This window comes from Leuciscus leuciscus (genome assembly GCF_965113295.1).
Source record: "Leuciscus leuciscus genome assembly, chromosome: 2".
NCBI classification, from domain to species: domain Eukaryota; kingdom Metazoa; phylum Chordata; class Actinopteri; order Cypriniformes; family Leuciscidae; genus Leuciscus; species Leuciscus leuciscus.
The window spans coordinates 46,342,580-46,368,353 of NC_138726.1; the positions used below are offsets into that span (position 1 = coordinate 46,342,580).

At 36.8% G+C, this 25,774-nt stretch overlaps 3 protein-coding genes and 2 long non-coding RNA genes across 9 annotated transcripts in view; 3 read left to right on the plus strand and 2 right to left on the minus strand.

Moving 5' to 3' along the window:
- Window positions 1-25,774, minus strand: part of LOC309487554 — a 93,490-nt gene that overhangs the window by 35,495 nt on the left and 32,221 nt on the right. The window lies entirely within an intron of this gene.
- On the plus strand, window positions 161-5,101 carry snrpa1 (small nuclear ribonucleoprotein polypeptide A'). Its single transcript, XM_082157035.1, has 9 exons — window positions 161-384; window positions 495-642; window positions 985-1,063; window positions 1,163-1,209; window positions 1,318-1,420; window positions 2,496-2,575; window positions 2,887-2,959; window positions 4,450-4,543; window positions 4,823-5,101. Exons 1-9 carry the CDS (start codon window positions 303-305, stop codon window positions 4,978-4,980), a joined length of 864 nt encoding a protein of 287 aa, XP_082013161.1. The 5' UTR covers window positions 161-302; the 3' UTR covers window positions 4,981-5,101.
- Window positions 2,966-4,442, minus strand: LOC309488704. 2 transcript variants are annotated; one of them, XR_014202238.1, is made up of 3 exons: window positions 4,043-4,442; window positions 3,745-3,996; window positions 2,966-3,317 (listed from the first exon to the last, which is right to left on the minus strand). It is a non-coding gene; the product is annotated as an uncharacterized lncRNA (long non-coding RNA). The 2 variants fall into 2 exon arrangements; XR_014202239.1 differs by having other exon boundaries at window positions 4,039-4,442.
- selenos (selenoprotein S) lies at window positions 5,752-10,285 on the plus strand. 4 transcript variants are annotated; one of them, XM_082155157.1, is made up of 7 exons: window positions 5,752-5,974; window positions 6,996-7,127; window positions 7,215-7,321; window positions 7,569-7,658; window positions 7,734-7,806; window positions 8,269-8,302; window positions 9,423-10,285. In XM_082155157.1, the coding sequence occupies exons 1-6, from the start codon at window positions 5,896-5,898 to the stop codon at window positions 8,271-8,273; spliced, it is 486 nt and encodes a 161-aa protein (XP_082011283.1). In that variant the 5' UTR covers window positions 5,752-5,895; the 3' UTR covers window positions 8,274-8,302; window positions 9,423-10,285. The 4 variants fall into 4 exon arrangements, with proteins under 4 accessions (XP_082011283.1, XP_082011284.1, XP_082011281.1 ...); XM_082155158.1 differs by having other exon boundaries at window positions 7,737-7,806; XM_082155155.1 differs by lacking the exon at window positions 8,269-8,302 and having other exon boundaries at window positions 5,753-5,974.
- The window catches only part of chsy1 (chondroitin sulfate synthase 1), a 61,042-nt gene continuing 46,740 nt past the window's right edge, over window positions 11,473-25,774 (plus strand). The window contains exons 1-2 of the mRNA XM_082154349.1: window positions 11,473-12,197; window positions 15,904-16,399. Of these exons, the coding sequence (XP_082010475.1) occupies window positions 11,887-12,197; window positions 15,904-16,399 (807 nt within the window). The 5' untranslated portion in view covers window positions 11,473-11,886. The remainder of the gene's footprint in view (window positions 12,198-15,903; window positions 16,400-25,774) is intronic.

Here is a 25,774-nt window from a genome sequence, read left to right on the forward strand (position 1 = left end):
AAGTTGACATACCACAGCTCCAAAAAATAGACAAATATTTATTTCATGTTCTCGCCACATGTGACGTTTCGAGATGAATGGCTCTTCTTCAGAATCATCATCATTGTTGGCAGTGGCGCATCTCTCCTCCAGTCCGCCCGGTGGCGCTGTGGCTTCTTTCCTAACGCAGAGTTTGTTTCGAGAAGAACAGAACAGACGCTTCCGTTTGGCGGCAGCGTGTGTGAACGTAATACGTGCTAAATAAACTTTTGATCAAACACATCTCTTATTGATCAGACTCATTGTTCCTCTCAGCGGCTGACATGGTGAAGCTAACGGCAGAATTAATCGAGCAGGCGGCGCAGTACACGAACCCTGTGCGGGACAGAGAGCTCGACCTGCGCGGTAAGTGAAGCACCTTCATTAAAACGCGTTTAACTAGCGCATCATTCATATGTGAATCAACGATTTATGCGCGTTAATCTAAAATCAACTGCTCTTGTGTTTGTTATAAGGCTATAAGATCCCTGTGCTAGAGAATCTGGGCGCCACACTCGATCAGTTTGACACCGTTGATCTGTCCGATAATGAGATCAGAAAACTGGATGGGTTTCCACTACTGAAGAGACTCAAAACACTCTTGATGAACAACAACAGGATCTGGTGAGAGAATCAGACGGATATTTATTATGAGACAACACTGTACACTGTTTATCTTCATCTGTCTAACGAGAGAAATAACATGAGGTGCAAACACATTAATGTTATTGTTATAATGTAAATATGTAATGCCAGCAAATACTATCTGACAATTCTGAGGGCAGTTCTCCAGAGCAATGATGCATGATGGTTTTAAAATACACCAAGACAGTCTGATTCTTAAATCATTGCATTAGTTTAAAGTCGTTTCTTCATTTCTTTGCATCATATCATGTGCGTGAAAAGTAGAGGAGATTTTCGTTTGTTACCCTACAATGTTTGGTGTTTCTGTCTGGCTTATTGCAGCCGTATTGGAGAGAACATGGAGCAGGCTTTACCAAACCTGAAGGAGCTCATTCTCACAAGCAACAACATTCAAGAGCTGGTGAGTTCAACTATAGATGTGCCTTTATGCACATTAATTAATATTTGAAGTTTTGTTTCATTGAATTTTGTACTAATGGTTGTTTCTGGTGCTCAACAGGGTGATTTGGATCCTCTTGCGACAGTGAAATCGTTGACCCTGCTCAGGTACCGGCTGAATAAGCTTCTTTTTTCTTTTTTTACACCCAAATATTTTAACGTTTTAACTTCAGATCATCATTTGAACTGTTTTTTGTTTGTTTTCCTCTTCTGTAGTCTCCTCAGGAATCCAGTTACCAACAAGAAACATTATAGGTTATATGTCATCAATAAAATCCCACAGATCCGTGTTCTGGACTTCCAGAAGGTGAAACTGAAGGTATGATTAAACCACAATGCGTTTTCTTTTATTTTAACTACACTAACGTTCAAAATAAGAAATATTTTTATTCAGCAAGGATGCATTAAATTGATCAAAAGTGATAGTAAGGACATTTATAATGTTACAAAAGATTCTTCTATTCTTTAAAAAATCCTGAAAAACAATGTCACAGATTCCACAAAAATATCTAAGAATATATAAGAAATGTTTCTTAAGCAGCAAATCAGCCTATTAGAATGATTTCTGAAGGATCATGTGACTGAAAACGAGTAATAATGCTATATTAATGCAGCTTTGCCATCACAGGAATAAATTACATTTTAAAATATATTCTAGTAAAACTAGTTCTGTTCTTGTATGAACAGAATATTACTGAATTTTTTATCAAATAAATGCAGCCTTGGTTTCCAGAAGAGATTTCTTTCAGAATCATTTAAAAATCTCTCCAAAACTTTTGAACTGTAGTGTACATTATGCTTTAAAAAATAATGTCAGTGGACATTTTGTTTTTGTGCAATTCATGTTTGTTTAGTGCATTTTTGTCAATGTTATGTTTAGGACCAGATTATTTATTGATTTCTTTTCTACTATCAGGTCTCTAGAATAAATAATTATGGTATTAGTGAGAGATTAATGTTGTTAAATATCTGTGATGCAAATACACCTTTAGTTTTACTTTCTAAAAGTATAATTGTTTTGTGCACATTGTACAGTCTTTGTCATTGTTTTGATTTGTTGTGTTTTCTTGAAATGAACCAATTGATAAATTGCATACTGCTTTGTTTTGGACAGATTATTTCAGGAAGATTTCACACACAAAATGTAGTTGTCTGTTTATTTATCAGTGTTGTATCACCCTGGGCCCTGTTCTTCATACATCGATTAGAAAATCCGACATTACTTTTTATAATTCCCTCTGGCTAATTTGTTTCTTTAAACCCATATGCAGATTGAATTGGCTCGATTGAGTTGTCTGGGATAATTCAGTATTGCACGTGTGAAGAACGGGGCTGTTGTCCATGTCATGGTCTGTTGTGAATGTTTGCTTGAACTCTCTGCTGTATCACCGTAGGAACGTCAGGAGGCTGAAAAAATGTTCAAAGGCAAACGAGGTGCTCAGCTTGCAAAGGATATTGCCAAGCGAACCAAAACGTAAGATGAAACTCCTTGATCAAGCTCAGCTCTCCCGAATTACTGGACTGTGGAAGTTATGAGTTACTCGGCATCTCGGAGAATGAATATTGACCCTGAATTGGCTGTTTAAAGATACATTTCCATGTTAAACTTCAGCAGTGTTTCTCAGGGGAGCTGGCTCAAGGCTTTTCTGTCTTGTATCAGTTTATTCATATTGATAAGATACTGAAGATACTACACTCTTGATTGTGGGAACTGGTTGAAAGGCTGCAGAGGCAATCTTCAACATGTTCACTTTGTCTGAACCCCAAATTTACTCTTGCTTTCAGGTTTACTCCAGGAGCAGGACTTCAGACTGAGAAGAAAATGGGACCGTCTGCTGCAGATGTTGAAGCCATAAAGGTATGGAAGAACCGGATTAACGCACCCACATATGAACATATACACACCAGAGGATGCATTTGAAATATGTAATGGACTGGGCTGTAACTTTTCTGTCATGGTAAATGTCAAAAGTGCATTATTGTAACGCAAGAGCGCATCCATGTAATGCGCCAGCACAAATCTTCGATCGTGGGCGGACTTCACACTTGCACAAAACTGGATGTGCGCTGTCAAATATATCTATCTATATATATATCGAAATATATACATCTAAAAAATACAGTGGTCTCATGGCTCTGCTCTCGCTCACATATTGCTTGTGCACAAACTTTGTCCCGTGCATTTGCGAATACGTGCTCTTTCTCTTTTCTTCTCTCTTGGATTTAAAGGAGCTGTATGTAAGAAATGTATTTCAATTAATCATAAAATGGCCCTGATATGTCACTAGACATTAAGAAATCATGTTCATTTCAAATACTTATATCACTGACAACAGTAGTCCGGCCAGGATATTGTCATTTTAAAGTGAAGTTGCAGCCCTCAACTGATGTTGATGATGTCATCTTGTGTTTTGGCCTGAAGCGCCACCCTCCACCTATCTACCAATCACGAAGTCAGTAGTGTTTCGGCATCGGGGTTGCCAGCTCTGCTCTAGTTACCACAGCGACGTAGCAGCCTAGGTTCCTGCTGGATTCTGCAGCCTATCTGGCAACCTCGAGTCAGGGGGGAGGGGGAGGGGATACACCGCTCTACAGTAATTTGAAAGTGATTGCAGTACCAGTTTTGGCCACAATCTTACATACGGCTCCTTTAATTTTGCCAGAAGCTTTCGACTATTAGATTTACAAGACTGACCGATGAAATAACATAGTGTACTAATTCCACATGGAATACAAATTTCATGTGGTAGCATTTTCAAGCTGTTTTTAGTCAGCTAGTTCTCTATGTATTTTTTATCATTTCATAATGAGTTAAGTGCTTATTGTAAATGGGTATATATTAAATAGATTTTATTTAACACATTTTGGGGTGGGGTGGTGGAGCGGCGACTGCTACTGTGTACACACACACACACACACACACACACACACACACACACACACACACACACACACACACACACTATTTTATGATCAGTAAGACTTTGGTTTTGGAGTCTCTTATGCTCAACAAGGCTATATGTATTTGATCGAAAATAATGGTTAAAAAAACAGTAATATTTTGAAATAAAATTTTATTTTAAAATGACTACTTCCTATTTGAATTTTTTTTTATGTGGAAAGTGTTATGCATTTTTTTTTTTTTTTGGGATGCGTAGAAAGTTCAAAAGAACAGCATTTATTTGAAGTGAAATTCTTTTGTAACTTTATAAATGTCTTTACTGCTTTTAATCAATGTGATTTGTTTTTGCTGAATTAATACTACTCAAATGTATTATGTATTAATGTATTCATATAGGCTGATGTCCTGATATAATGCTTCTCTTTGTAAATGTTGTTTGCATGTAGAATGCGATTGCTAATGCCACATCACTGGCTGAAGTTGAACGGTTGAAGGGTCTTCTCCAGTCAGGACAGATCCCCGGGCGAGAGCTGAGATCAGGTATTATTTTGTAATACACATTTATACATTAACATTATTCAGTAATCACAAATGAATGGGAAAATGCTTTCAGTCATTGGTGAATGAGTGGGAACCCTGTTTGTAGTCCATTTTAGGTTTGTAACCCTGATGCTTCTACAACTCTTTGAAGAAAATGTATTGGTCACTGAGGCTGCATTTTGTACAATCAAACAACATTTAAATAAGTAATCGGACATACTCTGCTTTTAAGAACTAAAAATGATCAAGCTTCTCATGAGTCTGTTTTCCCTTTTTTAGGAGCAACTAACATGGTAGAGGAGGAAGAGGAGGAGGAGGAGGAGGAGGTCCAGGAAGAGATGCAGGAATCAGTCCCCATGCATGAGAACATGCCGGACATTGGAGAAAACGGAGACGATGATGACATGCAGGAAGATATGCATGTTAATGGATCATAGTCCTTTTCCTTCAGAATCATTAATGCTTTGTTTTGATGCTGTTTGACAGCACTTGTTTTGATAAGTGTTTTTTTTTTGTTGTTGTGTAAATTAAACTACATTAAACTTGTTTTTTAATGAACAGTGAGTTTTTCTTTGTGTATATCTCTGAACCTGGTCAAGAATTCCGTCTGTCTTTTTACTGTTCTAATATTTTGTGAATCATCCTCAAAGACAGGGTTTCTCAAACACAGTTTAGCTCCAACCCTGATCAAACACACCTGAGCAAGCTAATCAATGTCTTCAGGATCACTAGAAACTCACAGCTAGGTGTGTTTGATCAGGGTTGGAGCTAAACTGTGCAGGACAGTGGCCCTCCAGGACCGAGTTTGAGAAACCCTGCTCAAAGACTAGAAACTTGAAGTTTGTTCACAATGTTGAAAAACTTTTCGAACTCAAGTTCTAAATGCACAGCACATTTTTTACCCAATTATTGCCTACACATTTTGTAAACGCTTAGAGAAAGATCATCAATCTCATTTATAACAGGGTATATTTTAGATACCAAGTGTATAAAATATCACTTGGAAAATCTGTAGTTTCTGTTAAGTTACATTGTTTTTTCTCTACTCCCAGTACTGTGATATAAGTGATAACTCCAATTTAAAGGGTGGTATTTCAATCTTTAGATTTCAAACAAGCAAAGCTATAATCGAAAAGGAGGAGTATGTTTTAATTTTATTTTGCCTTGATTTGTCTCAGTTGGGCCCCCGTAAAGGCCACGTCATCTTAAAGCTGATTGGCTGTCTTGTGGTTGCGGAAGTGAGTCGGTGTGTTGTAGCAGGGTAGCTTGAGTGGAATTCAACGGGATAAACATGAGATAATTATTATATATTCTCATACCAAAATCATAAAACATCTTTAAAGCGTTTTAATATGGAGGCAGATGGTGATGCGCATGTCCAAAATGAAGATGTTCCTCCAAACCAGGATCTGAGTTTTCTGCAGTCATCTGGTATGTAAACATGAGCCGGAGCTTTAGTTCATTGGCGTTTACTGACCTTTTATCATGTATCATGAGTGTAATATAATAATATTAGTATAATCCGTTTGACTGATATCTAATCCGTGACTATGGGTTATAAAAGGACTCTTAATGGAAACATCGATTTGACATTTTGGAGTGAAGTGATGCGGATCTTTTCAAGTAATGACTAGAACAGAATGATATAACGTTAACAGTTGTTAGGTCAATAAGATTAGTGACATTTTATAGGCTACAGTATACAAGTCAATAAGATGCATCAGTTATGATTTAATGTGAGTTTTAATAAGCCATTACCAAACATACAATGCTTAACAGATAAATAAAATAACATTCCTCTTTTTGTGAAATGTTTTGCTTGAAAGGTATAATTATTTAAGACGTTTGATATTTTATCAAATGCAATAGAAATTTAAATAAAGATGTGAAAATAAAGCACATTTTATACTTTTAATTTTAAAGTAGAAATTAATGTTTTTGTTTAAACATATACATTATATATATATATATTGTAGTAATTATAGTAAAGTGCATGAATCATATAAGATAATAATTAAAGTTTCACAGATTTCAAATTGAATGTTTTTTTAATTCTTCTTAATGTTGTTACCTATAAAATTAACAGAAATGAAAAGTAATTAGCTGATGATGATTACTACTATTATTATTATTAATTTGTCTTTTATTATTTTCTTTATTACATTTATTTAAAAACAGATCAACTAATGGTTTTGAACATTTAGACTTTTGCCATTCCTAAAAATAAGATATATAGTATTCATATAATATTAAAGCTTCATGACATGTGAGTATTTTGAATGTTACAAAATGAAATAGAATGTTTATGCTATATATTAAAGTTGTATATAGATACTATTAACAATATTCAAATGGTCGATTATATTGCAGACTTTTTAACATACTTTTGGAAAGTTCTTATAGTCTTTGCAGTGTCTGGAATGTCATTGTCAACTTTATCTTTTTTCAACAGTTACGTCGATCCTGTCTGAATATGGGTGGTATCTGGTGTTCCTGTGTATGGGAGTCTTTCTGCTCATCCAGCATCTCCGCAAGAACAGACCCAGAGACAATCAGAGCTCGTCTGTCTCAGTCGTGAACCAAGGTCAGAACCAACACTGTCTGCTGTTTGGAAACTGAAATGCCTTGAAAGTATTTGAGGTATTAAGAGGTGTGTGTGTGGCATTTGCAGACCCCAGATCTGTGGTGCAGCGTCAGGAGGCTCTGGAGGCGTCACGCCGCAAAATGCAAGAAGAGCAGGACGCCAGAGCTGCAGAATTCAGAGAGAAGCAGCAGAGGGTGAGTCTCATGTGGTGACGTGATCGGACAGGACGGACATTCGGTTTGCAGTATTCAATTCACATTTATTTGTATAGCGCTTTCACAATACATATTGTTTCAAAGCAGTTTTATAGAAAATGCATGTCTACATTACAATTTAGAGTTATCTGTTATCAGAGGTGACTGTGTCCAAGTTATGTATTTCAGAAATGTACATATACAAATCATCACACAATATTCATGCTGGTTCTTCTGTTCTCTTTAGCTTGAGGAGGAAAAGAGAAGACAGAAAATTGAGATGTGGGAAAGTATGAAGGAAGGAAAGAGTTATAAAGGAAATGCAAAAGTTGCACAGGTAAGACTTCTGGGACGAATCTCTCTAGGCCTCAGGTGTCAGGTGGTGCATTTACATATTATTTCTTCTTTCCAGCAGAACACTGAAGAAGCCCCTTCCTCCAGCTCACTGAGACCAAGGACAGACAAAAAGCCCCTTCGTCACACTGGTATGCAGCATATTCATCATTTAAAAAAAAAGTCTTATGATTCAAAGAATACTTTACTCAATTTAAACATTTTTGGGTCTTTATTTCTATAACTATCCAAAATACTAATTATAAAAAATTGAATAAAATACAGTAAAAATTAAATGTAAAGTAAATGTGCTTTATTTTTCCTCTTTTTTTTTCATGTACTTTGTAAATTATTATTATTATAAGTCTTATTCGTTTATTTCCTAATCAACTAATTTTTAACATTTGTAGTTTTAAACATTCCTTAAAATAAGTAAATGTATATAAGCTTCATGACTTTTTGAATGTTTCATAGTGTAATATAATGTTAAGTTTAGCTGTTACCGATACTAACAACAATGTTCAATCAGATTATTTAAAATACTTTCAGAAAGTGCATACAGAATGTTTTTTTTTTTTTGAGTGCACTAACCCAAAAAATTAACCCATTTTCAGAATAGACCAAGATTTCACAGGGGAAATTATTCAGGTAATCAATATTGCAATTATATTTAGACATTATGGGGATAGTTACTATTACCCTAAAACGAAAATTAAGTCATCATTTACTCACCCTGGTGACATTAGACATTATTATATTGTTGTTTAAATGTATTTTTGTGACTTTATTTTTACTGTATAGTTCTTTATTTTGCATTGTTATACAAATAAAGTTAAATTATGAAAAATAAAGCAATGTTTTACTATATATATATATATATATATAATATTTTTTCTATGTGCTTTGCTAAATATATAGCTGTTTTTCTCATTATGCCTTTAAAGGAGCATTACCTTAAAAGTCCATATATCCCTGTCATCAGTGTTGGGGAAAGTTACTTTTAAAAGTAATGCATTACAATATTGTGTACAAATAAAAGTAACAAATTAAGTTACTTAGTTACTTTTTTGAAAAGTAATGTTACATTACTTTTTTCATCTGTTTTTTAACAACAAAAAAACCAGAAAGTTCTATTTTTGGCAAATGGAAAGACCCTTTCACAGAAGTGAAATGAATAAGCCTCAGGCTGAAGGAAATGCAAATTCATACAGTAGAGGGCACATTTCAAAAAAAAATTCCAGCTGTGCTGCCATTCTAGATTGGAGAAGAATAGGATGGAGAAGAAAGATCAATACTCTTAGGCTGTGTCCGAAATCGCCCCCATACCCTGAGATAGGTTTACATTTGTAGTGGTGTCCGAAACCATAGTGGATTTTATCGAGCGCACGTATTCAATCCCATAATGGACCCCAGTAACAAATGTACAAATGATGTATGCTCAACGGATAGAGAATTTTAACCATGGGGACAGAAGAGCCGTCAGTCTATACATGGGAAAGCAAAGTAGCTTGTGTTACTCGTTACATGAAAAAAGTAATCTGATTACATGACTCCTGTTATTTGTAATGCGCTACCCCCAACACTGGCCGTCAGTTCATACTGTTGTTAACCCTTTCTCTGACAAGCGGATGCGATGCGACCTGTTTTTCTGTTTGTTCATGCAACGTTCATCATTAAGCCCATTATCCTGGTTGAGACTCGAGAACTGTCGCAGAGTCTTGTTATTCATGTTGTTGTTTATATGATTTGCTGTCTGTTTGTATTGTAGGGTACAGTCCTTTGTCTGGAGATGGAGGAGGAACGTGCGCCTGGAGACCCGGCAGGAGAGGACCGTCTGCTGGTGGATGAGGTTAAAGGTCGTCAGATTAACCTCTGACCCTTTAACACTCCCCCATAGGAACACATAAATATTAACTGAATAAAGCTGTCAGCACTCATCATAGGACAATAGCAAAGATGGTTATTAAGGGTCTTCATAGATCTTAATTTTTTTCTGGTTACAGGCTGCATTGTCTAACTTTTGTTCTCACCATCATCCTGTTCTCACCATCATCCTGTATGCTGTTATTTTTTCAATCAATCAGTTCTAGTGCACTGGTAATTTTTTTTTTTTTTTTTTGCAGTTCCTTTTTGAGCTGCATGATGATTATGCTTTTGTGTTTCACAATAACAGCATTTGCAGTCAGAATTACGCGTGTATTTTTTTACATATTTTTTTTTCTTGAATTGCACATTATGATTAAGAAACTATTGCCTATTTGTCTGATTGACAGCTTCTAATGACGCCTCCTCATCAAAGGTATTAATACTCCTGGGGCAGGCTGATGATTTTTAGTAATGAAATGTGTTCCTGTTTTTACCTTTTGCACTTATGAAGGCTGTGCTAAATGAACACCTAGAGAGAGTAAATAAAAATGCAAAGTGCTACATTTATATCATTTGAAGTGGTTGTATTCTGTTATAAAAATTAGGAATTGCCGTTTTATGACAGATCCATCAATGCAGTTGTTAGTGATGTTAAATAGCAGCCTACGTGGTGTGGGGTCTTTGGTGTTTTCGAAAGCATTTGTTTAGGAATGACGTGTCAAAGTCATTGTGAGCTTTTCAGAATTAAAATGCATACTTACTCAACGTTTGTCTATGTCTTATTTATCAGGACAGCAAATGCCACGTGTAGGGCCATCAAAGTAAAATTTACACTTTTTAACAGGTTGAAAAGTTATTTTCAGGACACAGGAAAGTCGAACACTAAGAGAAAATATATTTTGTGTTAAACATTGTGATTAGAGAAAGGGAAAACATTATATTCGTAATAAATAAACCTTTTTTTTTTTCTAAACGAATTGCTTATTGCTAGTAGTTAATATTAGAAGTAAGTTCGTGAATAGGGACCTGGCAGAAAAACAACACGCATCGTGGTGAGATTATTCAAATTCACCCCTTAGGTCCAGTTAGTTATGATATTGAGATAAAAAAATGTGTTGAATTATATTGCCCATTTACGTTGAGACAGGAAAATACGCAGTAGAAAAGGAAGGACGCGACTGAATTGCAATTTGTAATCTCGCGAGGTCACACTTTGTCCACTAGGTGGCGAGATTAGCAAGTGGTTTGGTCAGTTATGGAAGGGAGGAATCTTGTTATAAAATTAGAGAATTAAGATTATATTACAGGAAATCATAATATGAAATTTGACGATTAAATAAGAAATATAAATATATAACTAACACATTGAATTTAAAATATAAAATAAACTTGACAAAATGTTTTTAAATGTATTTTATTGCAACATGCAGTATCCAATATTATGGTGTGAAACATATATTAAGCCTCACAAATTCCTCAAGAAGTGAATGCACAAATTTGTCACATTATTTATTTTGTAAGCTATAAGTGAAATTACGTTAAATTGAAGAAGCAGGAGTTCGCATTTAAGACATCACATATGATGATGAACATCATTATCCAAAATAATAATAGCTTTTCTTTCATCCAGTTTTGTAGCCTGTTTTGTATGTAAAATTCTTTATTTATTTTGTTATTCTGGCTTAAATCTATTTTAAAGTAGGCTATTTCTATAATTCTACAAGGAAAACAGTGAAAACTGGCTTCTGATTAGAAAATTTACATTTAATAAATACATAATATGTCGGTACATCGATTGTAAAACGTTTGTCTCCTTTACAATAAACACAGTTTAATGTTGAATTTTTCAAAAGAACAATTCACGAGAAAAAGGACGCAACGCTTTTCCCATGCATGAAACGTCATCAGATAACTGTTCTGAGCCAATCAGGAACGAGCTACGGCGCCTCCAGCGTGTCAAAAACCCTTGACGGTTAAGCCGCAGAGACGCGTTTCAGGCACTCGCTCACTCACAATGGCGAGATAGTCGCGAGAACGGGGATGCAGCCGCACTTTAGACAGCAGACCGTTCATTTCCCCTGACTTATCAACAATTCAAGCTAGAGACGACGGAAATACCTTCACGAATCTAATCATGGCTCGCATGGAGCGGATAGCTGGCGATTAGATGGCAGTGGCTGGTGATATATGCGGACTGGAGCGCTGCAACGTACACATAGGCAGTGAACGGTGATCAGCGGCGATCATGCTCGGACCCAAACCCAGTGTTCTGGACGGGACTGCAGCAGCGGCTGGCGTTTAAAATAAAACGAAGGCGAAAAGAAATAAAAGCCCTGACTGATCCGGAGGTTTGAGTTGAAGCTGAAATGGCAGGCAGAAGTCGCAGATCGTGGTTCAGTGTGTTGCTGGGTCTGGTAGTTGGGTTCACACTGGCGTCCAGGCTCATCCTGCCCCGGGCCACTGAGCTGAAGAAAGCGGGTCACAAGCGGCGGGCGAGCGGTGGCACGGGCGGCTGCGGAGGTGGAGGAGGGATGATGATGATGATGAAGAAGGAGTATGGAGGGGTGCTGATGCCCAACACGGAGAAGCCCGCGGTTCCCCAGTCCAACAGTTTCCTGTTCGTGGGCGTCATGACCGCGCAGAAGTACCTGAACAACCGCGCCGTGGCAGCATATAGGTAATTCATTGCGTCCACTTACGAAGAATCACCATGGCAACCGTAGTTCCCGCCCAAATACAGCATAGTTACGACAGTGCAGAATCCGTGCTTGTTACCACCACACATTTATTGTACAGTAAGTTAGTAGTAGTAGCGATAATTGTATGATATTTTGACTGATTACCAGAGTAAATTATGGTAAGGATAGAGAGAGGTCAGGGTTATGCTGGAGCAATTTTATTTCAGCTATCAGTCATTGGTTTTTGAGGGGCGGGTGGGAGTTATTGGTATTTCAACGCATTCACGTCACGTACGATAAATCACCACGGTAACCGTAGTAATACGGGATCTTCTTCAACAATATATCTATCTCATATTTTACTATATATTTGGCAAATAACATTTGGGGCGGATGGGAGTTACAGGTAATGCGTTCACTTGTATGATAACTATAGTTTCCGCGGAAGTGTCATAGTTAAATAGTAACAATAATTGGTAACACTTTATTTTACAGTGTCCTTTTTACACGATACATGTAGTTACTGTAATATTAACTTTAAATTATGCATAATTACATGCAACTAACTAACTAAACCAAATCCTAACCCTATAGTAAGTAACGTTACATGTAGTTAATTAATGAATCAGTACTTTAAAGTATATTTACACCGTAACAGGGACACCTTAAAGTAAAGTGTAACCCAATAATTCTATGTTATTTTGGTCGAGACAACAGTTACAATGTAAGGATGGAGAAGAGGCCAGGGTTATGCTTTATTTCAGTTATCTAATCAATATTATATTAAAACGCATTCATGTACAAAGAATCTAATAATCATAATTACTAATACGGGATCTTCTTCAAACAATGTGAAAGCCTTCAGACTCTTTCTCTTATATTTGATGACACTTATGCCAAATACCATTTTACCACAGTTTTGCTGTAGCAAAAAACTAAAAAACTAATGGTATTTTGGTGGAGACTGTGATTACCACGGTAAATCACGGTAAGGATGAGGAGTGAGAGAACAGGGTTATGCTGAATCGTGTTATTTCATCTGTTGTATTAGTTCCGCTTGTGGGGTTTTATAGGTTATTAAACGCAGTCATATATGAAGAAGAATCACCATGGTCAGTATCTTCCTCTCATTTTTAAATGGCACTTTTGGCTAATACCACATTATTATTTTAGGAATAGTATTTGTATGGTACTTTGGTGGAGACTATGGTGGTTACCATGGTAATTTGTGTAAGGATGGAGAGGACAGAGTTGTGCTGAAGCAAGCATTTATGTCATACGTTTAATCAGCAGTATTTCCTTGCCAGGTTTTTTGGGGCGAATTGCCTTGGTGGAAAAGCCAGAGCATCACTGATGTATTTACAATGGCTCTTGTTGCTGTATTTCCTACAATTAATTCCTTATAGTTCTGCACAGGAGCAATTTGAAGATCCTAAGAATCTAGAGAATGTGTTCTCAAAGGATTGCTAAACTATTATTTATCCTGGTTTGCAATCTCAGTTATTTATTTGCATTATTTGATTTGCATATGCAGGCAAGATTACTGAATGCTTATTTTGTGCTAGAAAATGAAAAAGGTTGTCTATCAAAGCAAAGCTTGGCTGGCTCTTCTGCTTTCAGTGGCGATATCAGACTGACTGTGTCCGAAATTGCGAACTCTCTTGAGTAGGTACTTATTTTGAAAAAGTAATTACTTCACAACTGTTAAAAAAAGTATGTTCTGTATAGTATGAATGTAATCTGGACGTACTGCATTCGCCATGTTGTCATCATCACGTGACCTACCAGTGTCAGTTGCGTCGCTTCACCTCCATTCACAAATCCTCTCCCGGGATAGGCCTCATGGGATAGCAAAGTGTCGATCATATGCACACTTCAGAATCTCGCCGGAAGACGTAGGTCATCCGGGTATTTTTTTGCCTACTTTTTATGAATTCGGACATAGGCTACTTCTTTTGTCACATGCTGTTATATTGCATGCCACTATATTGTAGGGAAGTATGCGATTTCGGATGCAGCCCGTGTCTTCTTCACTGCAGAAGTGTGCAAAAGGTTAACACTGTATCTTTGGATTCCCCTTCTTTAGTTGCAGAGAACAGGAAGCAGGGTTTTGGTAAAATTAGATGTTGGCAAGAAGAGGGGATATTATCTGAACAAAAACAGTGCAGCCTTTCCACGTGCTGACATGCGGGACACAAGTGTATTTTAGAGACTCGTGCTTGAGTGTCTGGACAGGAATGTTGCAATATTAAATTAAGTGCATCTCTGAAGCTCTGCTGAACTGATTTAGTTGCTGCAAGCGTGTCCTCCTACACTTCAGGGTCATGGCACAATGAAGCTTTTGGCATTTTATTCTTGTGTTGAGTGCTGCATTTCGTTTATCTGTTTTCGTTTCACATGTTTATAGTTAATCAGCTTGGGACTTTTTGTTTTAAAACCATCTGAATCATCCTTAAGCAGTTCCTTGCTCAATCTGAAGACTTGAGTAAATAACAATGCCTCGAGTTATTATCAGAATGACGAAAATTCTGATAATAACTCGAGGCATTGTTATTTACTCAAGTCTTCAGGTGCTCATGTCAATATATTCTGAATAGTGCTGCTTAACCAAGGTTGTTGTTTTTTAATGATCAATGCCGATATATATATATATCAGCAATATATATATATATATATATATATACAGTACATAATCAGGAATGTGATTGAATTTTTTTTTTAATATATATATTTTCCAGTATTTTTCCAGTACTAGGTATTTTTCAACCTAATATGACCCAAGTGAACAGTGTAAATCTCAGAGTGATGCGCGATACTGTGTTCATTTACACACAAGCAGCTCATGATCCAGGGTTTTCAGTGTCCCGGAGCGGATCGGTTCGGACTTCGGAAGTGTGTGCTATTCTCTGCAAGCGCTGAGTTTGATGACGTGCATTTTAAACCGCAACATGCACCAACAGTGTTCACAAAACTGCAATTAGAATTGTTATAAATCTGTTGTCAACAAAGCTTTGAGGTTTCCTCATGGTTTTTTCCCAAAAATAAAAGCCCTAATTGAACGTTTGACAGCAAAGAAATGAAGACAGCCATAAATATTACTATTGTAATTTAACATTATTATGATTAATAATAATATTAAACACTTGTTTAATTTTATGGTACATAATATTATTGTTATATTATTATATTTATTATATCATTGATATGTTTTATTTTTATTATTTGAAAAATAATAAAAATTTTAAATAATAATAATTACTGTTGTTGTTTAGCCATGTTAAATAGGGAAATTGTTTTGTCAATTTTTTTGTTCTTGATCACATTCCTGATCATTTAATGATGATGTGAGAATTTGTTAACAAAATTGCTGAAATAAACAATATTTCCTCAAAATTCACTTAATAAAAAAAACTAAATTTTGGTTTTGATAGGAGGGATAGGTTTTTATTGTTAACCTTTTTTTTTTTTTTTTAATAGTACCTTGAGGCGCCTTTCTGTTTGAGATTATATAGAAAAATAGACAGTACAAACCAGTTATTTGTAAAACATTTTGTGGCTCAGTTTGCAGCGCAAATAACTATTATATTGTGATATACTGTAAACATGATGTAAGGTTTTGGTCAAACCGCCCACCCCTAGGCCAATTTATTGATCGATCGATCACTAATTTTGAACATATTTCTCCTTTTTGTGTGTGTTATGTAGGACCTGGGCCAAGTCTGTTCCAGGCAAAGTGGAGTTTTTCTCCAGCGAGGGTTCTGACACTACGATCCCAATCCCCATTGTGGCTCTGCAGAACGTGGACGACTCGTACCCTCCTCAGAAGAAGTCCTTCATGATGCTCAAGTACATGCATGACCACTACCTGGACCAGTTCGAGTGGTTCATGCGAGCCGACGACGACGTCTACATCAAAAGCGAGAAGCTGGAGAGCTTTCTGAGGAGTCTGAACAGCAGCGAAGCCATCTTTCTTGGCCAGACGGGCATGGGTGCCCGCGACGAACTGGGCAAGCTGGCCTTGGAACCGGGGGAGAACTTCTGCATGGGCGGCCCTGGCGTCATCATGAGCCGTGAGGTGCTGCGCAGGATGGTGCCCCACATCCGCCAGTGCCTGCAGGAGATGTACACCACCCATGAGGACGTGGAGGTGGGCCGCTGCGTGCGCCGCTTCGCCGGGGTGCAGTGCGTCTGGTCCTATGAGGTAAGACGAGATGAAGTTTGTGGGGCATAACGTACAATACACCTGGATATGTTTTTTTTGTTGTTGTTTTGTTTTTGTGTGTGCATAATTACAGGGCCAAACCATTGTGATCACATGACCAAAGTAGAGCAGGGCACCCTTTGCATAATTATTAGTTTCCTATATTTCCTGCAGCTCAGGCTCGAGGTTTATAATGCATATTGTTCGAAAATCAGCCTCTTCATTGAACTCTCAGAGCTGCAATTTTCGGGTACTGAAAATTATAGGTTGGAGCGAAGCAGAAAAGGGCTGCGTTCTTCTTTTCACTATCAAAACTCCCAGGCAGGCTTTGATCCTTCAAAGGATTTTGGCGATACCTGGCCAGGTATTACAGAGAGAGCTGGAATAGTGGAATGTGTTCAAACGGGAACATAGCCTGTCTCTTATCATTGTTCTAGATCAGCTGTTTTATCAAAGCCGTTATGGGGTGACTCAGAGGAAATGGAGCTTTGGAGTTTAGACACTGACTTTTTGAAAGGGCGACCTCTGACCTTGGAGAGGTGAATCATCGTCTCTCCAATGGATGAAGTTCATCATCATCATACTGTTATGGCCACATTCTCCCCTTTTCTTTTTGTGAGCAGACTGAGTAGCTGAGAACTACTTTATAAAAAGACGGGCCAGCCATTTGCATCCAGGTGAATCTCATGCAACCTGTCAAGAGAACATGTCTGTCATATTTCACAAAAAACTACACATTTTCTTAAATTGCACAAAGAAAATGAATCGTTTTTTAGGACCATTACATTTTTTGCATCGTTTTCATGACCTTTAAGCAGATTTTTCCATTTCTCATTACTGAAAATGTTATGGATGCTTTCCTTTTGAGTTTCTTTTGTAATTGCAATTATTCTTCATGATTTATTACTTTCCAGTTTTTTTATTCCATGCCATTACAGGATAACACTTGACAATAAGATCCCAAAAGTGAATTAACATTAGTTATTGCATTTACTAACAATGAGCAATACATGTTACAGTATTTATTGATCTTTAACATTAGTTATTAAAAATGAAGCTGTTCATCGTTAGCTCAGGTCCATTAAATAATCATTTATACAAATACAACCTTTAATTTTAATGGTGTAATTGTAAATGTTGAAATTAACATTAACTAAGATTAATAAATGCTTTAGAAGTATATTTTATTGTTAGTTTATTTTAACCAATGTAGTTAACAAATGGATCCTTATTGTAAAGTGTTACCCATTACTATAAAAAATAAATGTATTTCTTTCTTTTCTTAAATTGACAAAATACATTATACAATTGTTTTCATTCAAATTAAGGACCTTTTCCACTGCCAATTATCATCATCCTAATGTAAAAATATGTCAAAGAGTCCTTAAGTAAAAAATACTGTAATGCAGTATTGAAAATGTATTCAGAATAACTATTGCGAATAAGAAAGAGAAAGCTCCAGATGCGTTACAGTAATGAGGTAACTAATTTGAGGAGGAAAATGTGCTTAATTTTCATAATTTTTATAATGCAAAACATTATGGTCCTAAAATAGTCTTTATCAGGCAAAAAGTATTACTTGATTTTGGGGTGAAATGTGACCTAGGCATGACTTCAGGTGTTTGCTATGGGAAAGGAAACTATAGAAGAATACTGATATTTTGTGTGGATCTTTCTGTGCTGTTGATCTGGATTTCCTTCTTTTATTTTATTTGATTTTTTTATAGATGTGGCGGCACTTTCCCTTTTTCTGCTAGTTTTGAGTAAAGCACTTAGCATTTTTCTCCAACGTCTAAAATGAGTCTTTGCGTATCGTTTAGTCTACCAAGACCATCCGTCAAGGCAAGATTACCCTTTTTTCCATCTGCTCCAGATGAAGGAGCCACATGCGCAATTCGTCACTGTAAATGTGACATCGCTTTTCACAAATTTGCAAAATGGAAAAATTAAAGGGTTGGAAAGTTATCAGAGGTGCTCCATGAATCTTTTTCGGCTTGTGGAATTATGGGGCGGAATTGGAACCTCTGAGTCTTAACGAGTCCCCCCTGTGACTGGGGCCGCTGGGACTTTAATGCGCATTTGATGTGTGCTTTAATTACAGCCTTGCAGGATTAGTTAGAGACGGCACAGCTGGGCAACCTGCTATTAATGTTGGAGCATTCTGCCTCTGGTTCTTTATGGAATCGGCCAAGACCTACTGCGCTGCAAGTCTCAACGGGCCCTGCGAGAGCGTCAGCCTCGTAAATGTGACCTCAAAGACCTCTCGGCTCAAAACGGCAGCCTGTTTCTCCCTTAAATACTGATATTAAGCGTCTTTGTCTGTTTGGAGCTCTTCAGATGTGTATCTGTCTGTGCTGCCGCTCAACTTCTGTTTGTTTATGGCCAGAGCGCAAACAGTCTCATCTGACCTCCGCTTTGGGCTCGCGAGTACTTGAGATGATTCCTGCGCTCAATTTAAGCGGGTATAACAAAATGTCAAGTTTTCTTCGTCTCTTTTTCTCTGAATTGCCCATTTAGCAACTCATTTGTTTGCATATTGTTCACACCAATCATTTTTCTAGCTGATTAACTAAATAAACATTAACAGTCAATCAGAATCCACTCTGTTTTAAAGAGCTTGAGCATTTAAAGTGACAGAACTGCAGTGCGTTTATAATAAACGTAGCGTTATCGTGCACTGCTGTAGAATCTAATGTAGTTTTTATCGTTATAGTTAACGTTCTCGGTGTGAATGGGCCTTAACTCACCCTGCACAGTTTTGCTACGGACACAAAATGATTCCTCGATTGAATGAGGGATGCGAGCCATATCTAGAGGTCAGATAGGCTATATCATCTGGTATTAAGATGCGTTTTGGTCGATAGGATCACAAGTAGACGAGGGATTACACTTCTGTCGTGATTTCTTCGAGGGAAGGGTCTATGTTTTTTGATTTATTTTTTATCTTTCGATATAACGGCAAAATAAGTTGAAAGTACCCGGAGATGATGGAAAAACATACGGAGAGCAATCTGGTCAAATGTGTTTTCGAATACCTCGTAGTGGACAAGCTTAAAACGTTTTAGACCGCGTTTACACCTGTATTTAGCGTCGTTCGTTCACTTGTGATCCGATCGACTAAATGCATCTTAATACCAGGTGTAAACAGGGTCATAGAGACGTGTGGGTGGACTTTTCTGACTTGGTCCTGACTAAGCGACCTTGTGGAGGCGAGTTTTGCACGGACAGACACTCTTTTATCAAATTTTTTTAACACCTAACCAGTGATATCAAACCTTAGCAGTGCTCAACCAGACTCTTGTCACCTGTGTTATATTAAACGTGTCGGTCCGGGAACCTTCTTCTCGCAGCTGCTCTCGTATCTCTCGCTCGCTGACCTTGTCCTGTCCTGGTTGCTGCCTTCCGCATATTAGTGTCTAAACATAACCGTTATGTGTCTGCCAGTCCTGCTGATTTGTCCGTTTCAATGGTAAATATTTTCGACAGGAGAAATGTTTCAGAATTATAGTATTTTCATGTTTAAAATTATAGTATATAATATGAATAGGGAATTTTTTTTCCCCCTGTGACTGCAAAGCTGAAAAGAATAATGTAGAGCTTCTATATAATATTTTAAAATGCTGATTTGGAGCTCAAGAAACATTTCTTATTATCAATAATGTTGAAAACGGTTATGCTGCTTCATATTTTTGTGTAAAACCAAAACCATTTTTGTATACTTTGTCTTTTTCAAGATTCTTTGATCAATAGACATTTTTTAAGAACAGAATTTATTTGAAATAGAAATCTTTCGTAACATTACAAATGTCACTTTTTGTCAATTTAATGCATCCTTGCTGAATAAAAGAATTATTTTCTTCATAATAGTAATCCCAAACATTTTCTGTTAGAACGGTTGTTGATAGTTTCTGATAGAGTCCAAACCTAGCTTATGCTTTCATGATAAATATTGAAGTTTGCATTGTTTTGTTGTGCTTTTTAGTAAAACAGAGAGAGCTCTCGGGGGAAAGTCCTTAAAATCCCTTTTTTGAGTCTGTTATTGAAAGTAGACACTGAATGTAGAAGTTCTGCTAGAAAAAGGAAGTGAAGGGCTGTACTTTATTCAGCAGCGCAGTTTGGCTAATCTTTACACCAATTATATTGTCACATATGTTCTCTCTGAATGATGTGTGAGACTTCTGCTCCCAAATTACAACTGAAAGAAGAACTGTCTCCGTTATTCCAACAAATGTGCCAATTAAGAGCGTTGTAAAGTGGTAGTTTGTTCCATTGAAAATAGAGAAAAGCCCTCAAGCAAGAACAATGCAAAATGCTCATCACATGTCGTTTTGTACGGCGTTTTGTCTCGTGTCATGTGACTGAGTGATCGTTCACATTCTGATTGATATTGACAAGCCATTCTTCTGCCATTATTTAGTTGTCAGCCCATCTGTTTGCCCGGAAAACAGCTGTAAACAGCGACACAAACGGAAGCTGAAAGCCAATATTGGGTTCCACATTTTTCCCCATGTGTGCCTTGATTTATGACCCTTGTGTCACTAAACTGTCAGTGCATTTATTTATCTGTTCATTCATTGTCTTTGTAGAATAGACCTTCCCAACATGAAATGAAATAAGGAATTAATTTAGTAACGCATTTAATGCTATGCCCTAACCTGTCAAAATGTGATAAAGTGGTCTCTTCCATGAAATCTGAATTTTATCCTAGCCATTCAGCATTTTAGATTCACTACACTGAACAAAATTATAAACGCTTTTGTTTTTGCCCCCAGTTTTCATGAGCTGAACTCAAAGATATAAGACTTTTTCTGTATACACAAAAGGCCTATTTCTCTCAAATGTGCAATAATCATGCTGTCTAATCAGCATCTTGATATGCCCCGCCTGTGAGGTGGATGGATTATCTCGGTAAAGGAGAAGTGCTCACTAACACAGATTTAAACCGATTTGTGAACAATATTTGAGAGAAATAGGCCTTTTGTGTACATAGAAAAAGTCTTCGATCTTTGTGTTCAGCTCATGAAAAATGGGGGCAAAAAGTGTTGCGTTTATAATTTTGTTCAGTGTAGTTAGGACACAGTGTTACTTACTAAAGTAAAAAACTTTTTTGAAAAAAATTTATACTTTTATTTAACAAGGACGCATTAATCATATCAAAAGTGCAGTGATTGTATGTTACAGTAGACATTTATAATGTTACGAAAGATTTCTATTTCAAATAAATGCTGTTCTTTTGAACTTTCTGTTAATCAAAGCATCCTGAAAGAAATGTATCAGTTTCCACAAAAATATTAACTTTGTTAATATTATTAATATTAACTTGTTTTCAACACTGAAAATATTTCTTGAGCAGCAAATCATCATATTAGAATGATTTCTAAAGGATCATGTGACACTGAAGACAGGAATAAATGACATTTTAAAGTATGTACAAATAGAAAAGTTATTTTAAATGACTATTATGTTTCCCTTTTTTTTGATCAAATAAATGCAGATTTGGTGAGCATAAGAGACTTCTTTCAAAAACATTAACCTTAAGCCCCTTTCACACAGCGCTTTGAACCCGGGAAATTGCCGGCAAATTGCCGGAGTGCCTTCTGTGCGAACGCAAACACGACCCGGGATTTATGCCGGGATCGATGCCGGGTTGGGTACCTAGTAACATTGCCGTGTTCAGTCCCGGAACGCGCGCTGTGTGAACAAAAGCCGTAATAATGCCGTGTCGTAGTGATGACGCTGAAGCCGGGATCGTTCGCCAGCTGTGAAATGGTACGTAATGCGCAAGTTTATGATCGAATCAAAGAAAAAAATGCACAAGCGTGGTTTAAGCAAACTTAAGACGCTGCTGAGACATTTACAAGTCACATCGATGTCACGTGTCTTTACGGGATTTTTACGGGTTGTGTGTGAACGCACTCTCTGATTCCGGAAAATCACTCGCAGTGTGAATGAACCAAAATCAAACGAACCCGGGTCAAATCCCGGGTCACTTTATCCGTGTATTTTCCGGAATCTCTGTGTGAAAGGGGCTACAGAGTATACTTGTCTGTCTTTTCCACAGTAAGACCGGGGCATTTATTTTTAATCAAGTACATTTGGTGCATTTTGATCTCACATTATCATTTAGAATCTTTTTCTGTCTTTTTCTCAGTGAGCTCCGTGATGACGTGTCACTTTCACAGAGTCTGAAACTGATGTGACTGTCTGGTCACCAACAATGGTCTCAAGTCATTTTGAGATCTATCCCCTTGTTGGTGTCGTGTCATAACTTAACAGCTTCCGCTTCCAGTGTAATAATGATTGCGTGAGTTTTCAAACATGGACGCTCTTATGTATGATTCAGCCCACATCCTCAAACTCAGCAGACCAGAAATGAATCTTGTCGGTGTGACCACAGATCTGTGTCATAAAGCGTAGCCGTTAAAGGATATGAACACTGGTAAATGTGATATTGAATAGTGTTAACCAATATAATTTTGATCATCGTTTTGTTTAAATATTATAAAGAAACTTTTTTTTATTTAATTTGTTCCAATGAATTGTTCCTGGAACATGTATATAGGAAGTAAGTAGTTTTGATTTCATGTTGACCTTTGTTTGAAATTATGGTACCTAATGGTAAAAAAAAGAGCCATTTTTAAAAGCCATTTCACAGCAAAAACTACAATGTTTTTGTGTATTTTATACATGGCTAAAATTGAAATAGAGATTTTTTCTTTCTTTTTTTTTTCTCTTTGCCTCACAGCCACTTAAACAGCTTCATGATCCAGGGCCTCCATTCTCTCACCTTCTTCTATGTGTCACATAGTGTGTCACATAGTGTGTCAATAAAACTTTAGTTTCTTTTTCTGCTCAGACATCCACAGGAAGTCAGCCTCCCACACGCATATTCTGTTCTTCGAGCTCTAACAAACAAACGCCTGTAGTTGCGTCTATTTCTTGCCACTCGGCGAAGCCCGGAATTATACTGCCAGTCCAGTCCTGTATTTTGTGGCCATTTTCATAGAATCTTTTTCGGAGATCTATGCGAGATGGGTCATTATTGCCCTGAGTTATAGTATTTTGAGGATTGGAGGCAGTGCGCAGATATGTGAAGCTTTTCTTAAAAGCACAAATAGTTTGTGCCGGCTCGAGATTTCACCCGCAATGTTTGTCCACCATAATAATAAAGCAATTCTTGGGTTCTTGTGAATTTTTATGCATCATTGTGGCATTATAACAATGGATGGAATTTTGTTTTTCAGTTGAATTTGCATTTATATTCTATCTGTTCCAAAATCTATGAAGGCGGGATTATAAGACATCATAGGCGCCGCGCCGTGCCTTCAATACATACAATACATGTCAACATACTCCGTTCAGTTCCAATCTAAGGCAGGTTTATATCTTTCATGGATAAGGCTAATGCAGAATTCGCTGTAAATACACTAAACAATTTTAACTGAAATCCCAAACTTTAAACAAAATAATACTTTTATTCAGCAAGCATGCATTTGAAAGTAACTCTAAAGACATTTATATTACAAAAGATTTCGGTTTCAAATAAATGCTATTATTTTGAACTTTCTATTCATCAAAGAATCCTAAAAAATGTAACAGTTTCTTGAAAAATATGAAGCTGCAGAACTGTTTTCAACATTGATAATAATAATAAATGTTTCTTGAGCAGCAAATCATATTAGAATGATTTCTGAAGGATCACGTGACACTGAAGACTGGAGTAATAATGCTGAAAATCCAGCTTCGCATCACAGGAATAAATTACTTTTTTAAAATCGATTCAAATAGAAAAGTTATTTTAAATTGTAATGATATTTCACAATATTACTGTTTTATTGTATTTTTGATCAAATAAATGCAGTAAGCATTAGAGACTTAAACACATTATAAATATTACTGACCTCAAACTTTTGAACTGTAGTGTATACTTGTCTTTTGTCCTACATAAATAAGTAACTTCTGTCTAGATGGCAGTAGACTAGCTAGGCAGGTCACTAGAGTTTGAAACACTATCATTTGTAAATGGTTGGGTTGAAGCCCAGTTGACCTTGATAGCACCCAGAATAAGTAGTCAATCATAAAACATTCCCAATGATTTGATCCTGTGAGCTTGATTTGATTTGGCCTCTTTAGCTTGTTAAAGTTACAATATTAGCTATTCATAGCTTTGCTCACCTACTTCCTCAGGGTTTATTAGTTTAGGTGATGGAGCCATAGTTCGTTCTTTGGCTCTGTCAGAGCATTGAATGGGTTCGCAGATGGTCTTTTTTCCAAGTCATGACCTTTATTATTTACCCTTTAATTAGGTTTTACCAGATCTGATGGTATTTTTCCTCAGACATTCCAGCACATTTTTAATTTGTCTGTCTAACGAGGAGCAACTAAATGTGACGTGTAGATCTTCACATTCAGAATGAAAAGGTTGAGGTGTCTCTGTCTCTTTGGTTCACAACTTATTTCAGTTCTTCGCGGCAGACTGCTGTGTATGTGGCAAACCTCATGTATTTTCAGACATCCTGTGGCCGCTGGACTCATGTATGTCTTATTCTGTTGCTCCTCGGCGCACACCCGAGCAGGATGCTAAAATTATAGCTGCAATGAGCAAATAAATGTTAACTAGCTTCATTTAAAAATAAATACAAACAGTGGTTAAAGGGGTTTGCTAGAGCATGAAAGCCAGCAAGCTTGAAATGCTCCTTCTGTGGAGTAACAGCCATAAACATCTCTCCAGCTGTTTGCGTATTGATACGATTGCATTACTGATACGAAAAGTAATTGGCAATTGTGTAGTGTGCTTTATCAGGCATATTGCTTACTGTTTCAATCTTATTCATAAACACAATTAGCTTCCAAGTTTGTGTTGCCCTTTGAGTGGACAAACTCGCATTGTATTATCATACTGGTATCATATATTTTTTTTTTTACGATTTAGCCCCCACTTGGTATATTTACTTTCTAAATGGACATTGCAAAGAATGTGATGTTTGTCTTAATAACCCTTTTTTTTTTACATAACTTGCTTCTGCTTCTGAAACGTATTGGCAACCGTAACGTCAACCTACGGGTAATGAAATTATTATTACAGTTTACAACATTTTCTAAAGTATAACTGTATTGCTGTTATGCAAAGCTGAATTTCCAGCATCATTACTCCAGTCTTCATAAATTATCCTTCAGAAATCATTCAGAAATCATTCTAATATGCTGATTTGTGATTTGCTGCTGATTTAAAACATTTCTCATCAGTGTTGAGAACGATTGTGCTGCTTAACATTTTTGTGAGAACAGTGATACATTTTTTTCAGGATTATTTAAAGAAAAGAAAAAAGAGCAGCGTCTAATCATTTGCTCAAATTAATATTCATACACAATACT

Coding starts and splice junctions, on each gene's coding strand:
- selenos (XM_082155155.1), top strand. CDS start 5,896: ATGGAGGCAGATGGTGATGCGCATGTCCAAAATGAAGATGTTCCTCCA. Junction 7,128..7,214: donor TGTCTCAGTCGTGAACCAAG/GTCAGAACCAAC, acceptor TGGCATTTGCAG/ACCCCAGATCTGTGGTGCAG. Junction 7,322..7,568: donor TCAGAGAGAAGCAGCAGAGG/GTGAGTCTCATG, acceptor TGTTCTCTTTAG/CTTGAGGAGGAAAAGAGAAG.
- snrpa1 (XM_082157035.1), top strand. CDS start 303: ATGGTGAAGCTAACGGCAGAATTAATCGAGCAGGCGGCGCAGTACACG. Junction 643..984: donor ATGAACAACAACAGGATCTG/GTGAGAGAATCA, acceptor GGCTTATTGCAG/CCGTATTGGAGAGAACATGG. Junction 1,421..2,495: donor TCCAGAAGGTGAAACTGAAG/GTATGATTAAAC, acceptor GTATCACCGTAG/GAACGTCAGGAGGCTGAAAA.